Consider the following 10,449-nt stretch of genomic DNA (forward strand, 5'->3'; position numbering starts at 1 on the left):
CCTGGTCCAGCCTGGATCGTGAAACATAACAAACTATTCTAGCCAATCGCCGACGATATGCGCATTCATGTCAGTTTCAATTGCACGGGAGGGAGGGGAGAGAGAGGCAAGCTGGCTCGCTGTTTTGTTTGAAATATCAACAGAAGTGACCTAACATCACTTTAAGATGGAATGGCAGCAGAATAGCAGAACATCTTAAGCCAAACATGTTGTATAGTTGGGATGAATTAAGATGAATTAATTACATTCATTTGAGAGGGTCCTAAAAGTAAAGCCTAAAATTAAATAGACATGAAGTTGATAAAGGAAATTGTTTGCTGTTTTGTGCCCAGGACCAGTATGTGTTTCTGAATCAATGTGCTCTGGACGTCATAAAGTCCAGGATGGGCACCAACGTGGACCTGATCTACCAGAACACAGAAGCAATCAACATCTATGAAAACGTTAAGCCTGGCAAACTATAAGTTGAGAATGTTGATGTAGGGTCATTTGCTGGAGGAAAGGATACACAGCTAATCATAAAACTGCCTTTGCTCCAGCCAGATTGTTTTTTTAACAAGTGACCCGATTTTAAATGCTGGCCAAAGTCTGAAGTCTTACTAATGTTTGCTTAATAATTACGCAAGATGTATTTGCAAATCTAATACCATGAGAAAGATCCTAAGCACAAATAATGGTGGGTCAGCTAAAAGCTGATTCACGCCACATGATGCCATTAATTCATGCACAAGAAGAACTTTGCCCACAGGCTCTTTGCACTTTGCCCAGCATTTAAATTAGGGCCCCAGGGCTCGTATAAATGCAGGGATGTAGGATGCAACAGCTGATGGGCATCTGATATTTTTAGTTTAACTGATGGATGAAATCAAATTATACTGTTAGCTGTTTAAAAATGTATGATGGGCATCTGTTTTGGTATAAAAACCAAACCAAAAAAAGAGTGTTTTTTTGTGAAAGGGTGGCCTGGCCTGCCATGAATAGTTTGGGAACCACTCATTTAACAGAACTGGATGTCTGATACACAACTTACACTTCTTTATTCTATACTTCTAATTTGTATTTGAGAGAGAGAGAGAGGAGGGTGATGCATTGAGTGTAGACTTATTTTTGAAGACAATATCGTATAGCAACATGCCATATTATATTTGAATAGCAACATGCCATATTGATAATGGTATGCCATTGTAATCCAAAGGGATAAATCTACTGGATTCTGAAATCTCTACTTATAACCACACAAGATGTGATTTTTAATGAAGTTATAAATAATTTATCATATAATTTAATATTTCTGTTGATAATGAATAAGTTCACTGTAGGTACACTGTTGTTGTCTCTCAGAGGTACAGATAGAGCACATGTCTGTCACTGGTCATGTTATTTAAATCACTGTTTCAGTTGTATTTATGTTTTTTAAGTCTCAACATGGAGACATATTTATATGTTTCTAAATTAACTATTGCTCCAATGACTCCCAAGGTATGACTCCAACTAATGTCTGATAAATGTTCATGCACATATATATTGTAGAATAAAATCATTAGTAGACATATGCAAGCCTGAAACAGTGAAGTGTTGAAGGACCAAAAAGAATTCTCCAAAGAGAACAGCTGTGCACACGACACTTCAAAATGCCTGTGGTTCCACAAAATAACATACCATTGAAATAAACAAAGGTACCAATAATGTTGCAGAATAACGTCAGCCTTCAGGAAGCTATAGCCATCTTTTTTTATATAGAAATCCCTATCCTGGAGTAATTATCTGTATAAGGATTAAAAATCCTTTAAAAAGTTCATAATGTTAGTGTTAAAAGATACTGTTCAGCATAAGTGATGTTGGGCTTATACGTAGAAAAAAGATGGCCACAGTGTTTTGTTCCCTTCTCATTTGTACTGTACCTGTGTGCTCTTCAAATTATGCTGATTGTACTTTTTATTTGTTTTCATGTTTTGTGTGTGATAGAGATACTGCTGGAAAGTTTGCTTTTTCTTCATATTTTCTTTTTGATATAAAATGTGATTTTGGTAAATGGCTTTATTGTACATTTCTTATTTGTATTCTTGCTTTCGCTTTAGCTCTATGCACTGTAGACACTTTAGAAATAAAAAATATATTATTTTTAGGTGTTAATGCCCTACAGCCATTACCTTTTACTGTTTTTATATGAGAAAAGCATACAAATATACTGTATTTCTTTATATAAAACGTAATAAAATTCAGAAGTGATGTGGATGTGTGATATATATTTTGGACTGTTGCGTGCATGCGTGTGTGTTTTTTGTGTGCCCATTCTTTCACAAATCTCTACCACTCCCAGTCAGCTTTACAAAACCAATTTGAGTTTACCCCTTTAAGGGTGAGGGCCATCATTCTAGTGATATTTCAGTTCAGGAGCCAATCAAATTAATTCCCTCCATACCGTGCTCATGAAGCAATGTGATGATTGGCCCAAACAGGGCTCGGCCCGAGCCACTTTGGGTCAATGTGCCTGAAGGATGTATATAATTCTCTGAGTGAGTGAGCATGAGTGTGTGTGTGTCTTATTTGTATTGATGAGTACAGACCAGCTTGGTTCCTTTCTAAAGGTCCCCTGATGCCTTTCTAGACCATCACAGGATGAAGAATTAAAACCAGTGAAGACTGGCTATCATGTTGCATCTCAATGTTACATGATATTAAGGCCATCATGTTGCATCTCAATGTAGGCTATGCTGTCCTGATTGATAAAGCATTGACTAAGCTGGTAAAATTATTTGTTTTTTGTTTTTATTATAGATGCACACACTGTCTCCTTTCTGCAGTTACATTATAGTCGTACAGTATGTACAGGTTTCACAGAATGTGGTTACTCTTCATTCAGTCCATCCATACTGTATTCAGCATGTGAAAGGAAGCTTGTTTCTTTGTCCTGGGATAACTGTCCATCTTGTCTAGATTTCCAAGCTTGGTGAAAGAAAATGAAACCTTCTATGTGTGTAAGAAGACAGAAGGTGTGTGTGGGGGGGTCAACATGTGAGGGTGTGCAGTTTAAGGGGCACAGGAGACATTTAACTTAGTTTGCTACAAAACAATATTGTACCTTGTACCACAATCTACCTTGTGACACAACTCAGCTGGAGCAATACTCCACCCCACCCCCACGCCAAACCATCACGTCCCTCCAGCACCTTGGAAAGTACCAGTCAGCCTGGTCTGACAGAACATACCTCCCACTTTCTTTGTTTGCAAATATAAGCTACCTCAATTTATTCCCTTTTTATTCCCTTGCACTTCCCTCATGTCCAGCCCTAATACAAACCAGCTGATCTCACTCAAGATCTGAAGTTTGTGGCAAAACTGGCAATCCGCCCGTGCCTTCATCACAGATATCAGAAAGTGACTATCATAACTCTTTATTTGAATACATTTTTTAAATTGTTGGATAATAATAAACTCAAGTCATTCCTTTCAAGTCGTTAAATATTATGTCCACAACAATTTGGGTTTTGAACTAACCACAGCACTATCACAGCTACCACATTAGTTACTAATAATATAATATATGCCTTAGACATTAAGAAACGCTGTGCTGCCCTTTTTGTTGATTTGTCAAAAGCATTTGATACAGTTTATCATCCCTTACTATTTCAAAGATTACATAATATTGCTTTGGATGACAAGGCATGTGAATGGTTTTGGAAATATTTGTCTCAGAAGTTTCAGTGTGTAAAGTCAGGAAATGTCAAGTCAGAGTCAGAGGGCCCTATTTTAATGGTCTAAAACGGAAGTGTCTTTGCGCAAAACGCTATTCACTTTGTGGGCGGATCTCGGGCGCTGATGCTATTTTACCGGCGGGATATTTGACTGTTGCGCCCGACGCAAATCTAAAATGGGGTTGTCTGAAGTAGCTACATTAATCATGGGTGTGGTTTGGGCGTAACGTGCAATAAACCAATCAGAGCGTCATCTCACATTCCCTTTAACAACAGGCACGCTTGTTCCATAGCTGATTGCTATTATGGTGGCGTATTTGCCAGGCGCAGCCAGGAGCGTTCACAGCGCTATAATCACTGTTCAGTTGGGAACAGTTAGCTATTGATTTTTCATCTTGACAAAATGTAATACAGAATTGTCACAAAGACATACTTTCCGATGTTTTGGGATCATTCTCACTGAATCACGAGGTTATGAATGCATGGTGCTATATTTGCAATGTAGCCTACAATGTAATCTAACATTACCTCTCTATAGACAATGCATATCTTCTGTCAGTTAATCTCTTCTCTCCCGTGCTGCCGCTGGGGCATTTGGGTTAAATGGCATCGGCATGCAGTTCAACATCACGTCTCCTTAAGTCCTCTAACATTTCCTAATTTATGTCATCAACACATCAGTGATTCGTGAAAATGTGTAGGCTACGCTAGATTTATGCCTATTTTTTCACATGGACACCACACTGATTTCCCTCGAGTGGTAATATTTTTCTTTGAAATTTTGTATGGTTTACAGAAATGGGAACTACATTGTATAGATGAGAGGAGCTAAGTGTGCGTTGCGCAGCACAGGCGGCCAAGCAAGGGCTTCGTTTAAGTTGACCTAACTTTCAACTCTGCACAGTATCCCATTAACTGCGTGACAGTAGACTATTTACAATATTTTCTGTAAAGCAGAGTTTGTAAACACGTTATCATCAACTTAATTCACGCACAACATTTATTTGAGCAGGAGAGAGAATAACAATGAATGGATGCAGCAACTACAGAAATTGTACAGAAATTGTAACCATACTTGCTGCTTTCTTGTACTATCTGTTGCTGGTTAACAGCACATGAAAAGCTGATTTAAGCTAATTCACTAACTCAAGACTTCAAGGCCATCATGGATATAAAACGTTTTTTGAAAATAACGAAAGGATGGAGGGAACATAGCAAAGCTTGGAGTTATTTCAGATGGGCTACAACAAGGTAGGCAAAATTATGGTGCTTAAAACCTTACACAACGGTAAATTGGAACAAAACTAAAAGTAACTTTAGCCTTTATAGGGCTGTAAAGTTGTCCAGATTAATAGGTCGCAATTAGGCGTTGTTGTAAAGATATTGCATGTAGATGTTGTACTATATAGGCTACTAAATATTTAGGTCACCAATGCACGAACAAAACCGGGAAATGGACAAATATTATCAAGGCTTTGAATGTTTCCGTCTGTGCACGGGGGTGTCTGTAGATTGGTGTGCAACGCATTCATTCATGCAGGCCTGTGGTCATGCATGCGCCCTTAAAATAGCATCTGCATTTTCGCCACAGACTTTAGACCAGGGAGTTCCTGGTCTGTGGCGGAATTGTTTTCTGAAACTGCAAAATATCAACAGTGAACGTTTGCGCCGGAACACGCCCCGTCTTTTCGCTGAACCGCCCCCGTGGGCGCAATCGAATTCCCTAATTTACAGGCATGTACCTATGGAGGGAAAATTCCAATATGCGCTGACTGCAAAATAGGAAAGACAAACGCGCGAGTATACAAAGTCAATTGCGCCGGGACGGAAGATAGAGCCCAGAGTGTCAATCACAAAGGGCTGTATTTTCGGTCACCAGCGCATGGCGTAAAGTTCGTTATTCACTGGCGCGAAGTTGAATTCGTTATTTTGCACCTTTATTTTTTAAGCATTGCGCCCAGGGGTGTGGCAATTAACAACCTAGGGAGGGACCTGGCGCATTGTCTAAAAATCGCTATCATACACCACCTAAACCTGGTCAGAAGTCAATGGCGAGTTGTTCATATGCTATTTTAAGAGCGCATGTCAACAGTCATATTGGCAGGTGCACGCACCATCCTTCTATCATTCATGAATGCACACCAGCGCACGTCCATGCAAAGCATTACAAATTGCACGATTACAATGGTAAACATAATTAGAATAAAGATATTACGAAATACTGTACATCTCATGATGAGTAGTTATTCACCATCATTTGCAAATTGGTAATGACGGTTAAAAGTGATTAGGGGAGAGGCTAGAGACACGTATGGAGCACAGCTGAAGACGCACTGTCACGAGATATAAGCAACTCCTCTGCAGGATAAATGTTGTTTTATTCAGTCATTTGAGCAACATTAGGGTAAGTGTTGCTTTTTCCAGCCTATGTTTTCGATGGTAACCCATTGTCAGTCAATAGTGAAAGTAACTGCATATAAACTGTCTTGTCGTTGACTGACTCCTTGGTGAAGTTAGTTTCACTTTGCCAATGAGTTCAAATAATAGACGAGTGCAAATGCGTGAAGGCTATGCTAGGTTTTAGTAAAGCATGGTTTAAGAATGACTATTCCATACGGTCTCGCAAGCAGCCTCCTTCAAATGCGCCGTTGAATGCCAAAATACCGATGCATTTATTTGACATATCGCGCGTTGCGCCGTTAAAGGGAATGACAGATGTCATTCTCATTGGTTTAAAATGATGTTACGCCCCAAACACACCCATATGACTGATTAAAAGACCTAGGAACACCTTGTTACGCCATGCGCTCCACTTTTGAGAACGAAAACCCTCCCAATGTGAACTGGACATCCTACTAAATTTGAATAGACTTTTGACGAGTGACGATGCACTTTAGAATGTCATGATAGGGCCCAAAGGGTGTTCCTCAAGGGTCCATTTTGGGGCCAGTTCTCTTCATCATTAATGATATTGTCTCTTCTTTAAATAGTTGTCCATTTAAAATCCACCTTTTTGCTGACGATACTTTTGTATTGTATTGCTGACTGTTCAACTTGCCATTGAGAATCTACTAGAAGCTCTCATTAATCTTAAATGAGTACTAAATTAAAAGAAAACGAATTATATCTTATTTACTAGAGCAAGGAACATTGTCTGAGGTTAATGGTGTGCAAATAAACACTGTAAATTGTTCCAGCATTGATAGAGTTTCTGAATACAAATATCTTGGTGTCACCATATAGCCATCCTAGTAAAAGAAACTGGCAACAAATTGGTTGTTTGTGTGGCAGAGCTGAGGGGTTATTGATTCTAGACGACTACGCCATCTAGGGGATTGCGCCCCAAGAAGTTTAGTTTTAAAGGGTGGTTACTCTCAACCAATGACACAGGTTCGCATACATCAAAAGACTGAAGACGTGATTTACAAAAAAATACAAGTCTTTTTATTAAGAGATTGACAAAGTACTAACAGAGTGATCACTCCTTAAAACAAGCGGATATGAGCAGTTATAAGATGTTATAAGATGTGTGGACCATGGGGGCGCAGGGCCCGGAGAGACTACTCAGCTGGATAGTGTGGGGAGAACAGGACTGTAGCTTACCACGGCAGGGGTAGACTGAAGAGGAGGGGGACGGGTCCAAAACCACACCACACGTGAATACAGCAAGAGCAAAATACAAAAGAAAAAAAGAAAAACCCTGGATGTGCACAAAATAGAAGACCAGTGAGGAAAGGGCTCCACCACCGACCCACTGCTCGAGGTCAAACAGCTCCTGTCTTCCACACACACCAAGGGAGAGAAAAAGAGAAGGGCAACAATGTTTAGTGAGGGCAGGGAGGTCACAAAATGGCTAGTTGGACATAGCATACAACAATGTTTAGGACACTTAGCTTTTATGCACACAGAGCCCTGGGCCTTCCACTTAGTACTAGGCGGGAGGTCCCTGCATACTGCCCCAATGGTCCACTGCAAGACACAATCACAAGATTCCAAGGCCCACGCACACACACATGCACATGCACCCTAAACCGCAGACGAACACACACAAACATGCACCTCAACCGCAGACGAACACACAAGCATGCACCTCAACCGCAGACACACACACTCACACACTCACAAGCACATGCACCCCAACCACGCGCACACACACGCGCACATACAGTCAACTCTCCTATTTAGGAGAGTGAAATGAAAAAAAGAAAATAAACAAACAAAACACACAGCGTGAAGACAATGGACACAAAAGTAGGCCTAAACCATATAGCAACAGGCGGTGGTGATAGAGGCGAGTACAGTCTAGCCCAGTATCATTTGGACACGTTAGAACATGCAGTCATAACACATAGAATACACAGTATACTGTACGGCAAGCGGCTTCCCAGGTGGCACGGCCGGGGGGGAAGCTACCTGACTGGACAGCAAAGGTTAGCCTACGGTAGAATTTATGTGGAAACAAAGCAGCAGCGGCGAGGCCTATGTGCAGCCACAATCTGGAGCACCGCACAGGCTTCAGTTAAACTTCACCATCTGGAATCGCAGAGGAGAATTAATACAAGCCAAATACCTCTAAATGCAGAAACTGAAATTAAGAGTAGGCTACATACCTGGAAGCACAGCTAATCCAAGAACATGACAGGAAGGGCTACCGAAAAATGCTAAAACCAGACAACAGGCAAACAAGGCAGATTAAACCCCCCGGAGATAATCAACGGGGTATAAAAAGCGTCCGACATAAATTAAGAAGATCGGTATACCTTAATGGCACGATTCCAGTGAATAAACGCCCAAGGCTGGACGTGCAAACAGTCCACTGCCAAGCGAAGATGCGCTCTAAAGCAAAGAAGCATAAACTAATGATGCGGTCGCACAAAAGCATGAACAGGTGTCACGACCGCACCAAACCCCGTGTGAATTTAAGAGAAAGCTTACCTTGTAGTAGAACGATGCAAGAGACCCAAGCAGTAAACCTAGCTCCAGCAAGGCCAAACCAAACTGCCCACAAGCCACCCAAACACGGAAGCTAGCTCCTCCAGCGACAATGGAAGAACGGAAGACGCACTGTCAGCTGATATCTAGCCGTATAAATATACTCAATGTAGGGGCCGCCCCCTTCATTAACGTACCCACCTCCAATCTGGCAGCTGCCAGAGGGAAACAGGGAAAGCACAAGCTACCCTGCTACATTTGGATTGAATGAAAACCAATGGAGCTGCACCGAAGTGGGGAGCAAAAAAGGCCTAATACTAAATCTTTGAACAAATGTGAATAAAAGGCACAAAATAAGGTTGGTGTGAGAGTCATCTGTGTGTTCATGGGATTAAGGAGACCATTACATTCCTATGTTGTGCTATTTCCAGTTTACTAACAGGAGTGTCATGAACGTAGTCACAGCTGCCTGTGGCTGATACTGTATAACTAAGTTCGGTCCGGTTTATTACGGGACAGAGTTGGAGTAGCCTAGCTTAGAGACTTCTTTGACACACATACAAACATATGGAGCTCTTATAATGAGTTAAATGGTGGGTTTAGTGTTAGGCGACTTAGGGATAGTGCCTTCAGCTGTCAAATGTGACCAGGGAATAATTTAATCACGCGTGGGTTTGTTTGTAGACAAAAGTTTAATCTCACATGGGTTTGTTATATCATTTGTTCTGATCAAAATAGGCATTTTAAAACGGAAATCAAATAATCCTTTGTTTTTTTTGTGTTCATTTTTATTTTCGAAACGGAAATCGATTGGCCAGAAGATCCACTGACCAATCAGCCTATATTTGCACGAACAATAACGGACAACAGCTCTTCAACTTGGCCCGTTATAATGTGTATGAACAGTGTATGAATGTGTGTCTAGCGACGCATTTCATGAAGGCCCTTTTGGACATGTCAGTTATTTGCACCACTGGTTAGATGTAAAACTGCATTTCGTTTCAGACTACTGGTATTTCATTTGTGCATTGACAATAAAGTATCACATGTCATGAACTAAAGATGACTAAAATCTTATGTAGAAGAAGAAACATTCACAAAAAATCCATGGCATGACCTTTCTTCTTGATAGCTGTTGAAAAATAAATACCATATTAAAATAAAAAACATTACGCTGATACCTTCTGCTTTTCCCAAATACAATGTAGCCTACAGGTGTAAGTGACCTTTCATCAATCCAGTTGCAATGGATGAACTGTGATGATCTGCCCTACTTGTGATTGTTTAGAGATTTTAAATGGAATCTTTAATACGAAGGCACACTAAAGCAAATCATGAAACAATAAGACTAATAACCGACAAAGACAGCGGAGACAGAGGGTTTACATACACAGGGGTAACAGGGCACAGGTGGACAATGATCAAGGTAAAACAAGACAGGTGGAAACCATAATTAAACTAACAGTCTAATTAACAGAGGACTGGATGAGACCAACAAGACAATAACAGGGAACAGGTGTGAAAACAAACGGAGGGAAAACTAACAAGACAGGAAGCACAGACCAAATAAGGAGATGGGGCGGAGACAAAGACAGGTGACAGGCAGGTAAACACAAAGCACATGGGGAACAAACAAAGGAGCACATGGCACCGGACCCTTACAGTAGGCTACTTTCTGTGCAGCCACACACACACACAGGCATGCCAAACAAGCATACACAAAAGTTTCAAGAGTGGGGGATGGAGTAGAGGATGGAGACAAATTAGTATGATTTATTTTCGCGGAACGGATGTACAGGACTGAGCAGCGGTCATATTTTGT

The 10,449-nt window shown here is 40.8% G+C and overlaps 1 protein-coding gene and 1 long non-coding RNA gene across 2 annotated transcripts in view; one reads left to right on the plus strand and one right to left on the minus strand.

Moving 5' to 3' along the window:
- LOC143138785 (receptor-type tyrosine-protein phosphatase beta-like) overlaps window positions 1–2,235 on the plus strand; it is a 63,455-nt gene extending 61,220 nt beyond the window's left edge. Inside the window, exon 46 of the mRNA XM_076299171.1 lies at window positions 333–2,235. Coding sequence (XP_076155286.1) covers window positions 333–464 — 132 coding nt within the window. The 3' untranslated portion in view covers window positions 465–2,235. The remainder of the gene's footprint in view (window positions 1–332) is intronic.
- A 4,881-nt stretch (window positions 2,236–7,116) lies between these two features.
- On the minus strand, window positions 7,117–8,733 carry LOC143107144 (uncharacterized). Its single transcript, XR_012983761.1, has 3 exons — window positions 8,631–8,733; window positions 8,456–8,531; window positions 7,117–8,356 (listed from the first exon to the last, which is right to left on the minus strand). It is a non-coding gene; the product is annotated as an uncharacterized LOC143107144 (long non-coding RNA).
- Window positions 8,734–10,449: the final 1,716 nt, after the last annotated feature.

The sequence above is a fragment of the Alosa pseudoharengus genome, unplaced genomic scaffold (assembly GCF_046254945.1).
Source record: "Alosa pseudoharengus isolate Yale_2024_CS ecotype anadromous, Long Island Sound unplaced genomic scaffold, YU_APseudo_1.1 YU_APseudo_1.1_scf_10, whole genome shotgun sequence".
NCBI classification, from domain to species: Eukaryota; Metazoa; Chordata; class Actinopteri; order Clupeiformes; family Clupeidae; genus Alosa; species Alosa pseudoharengus.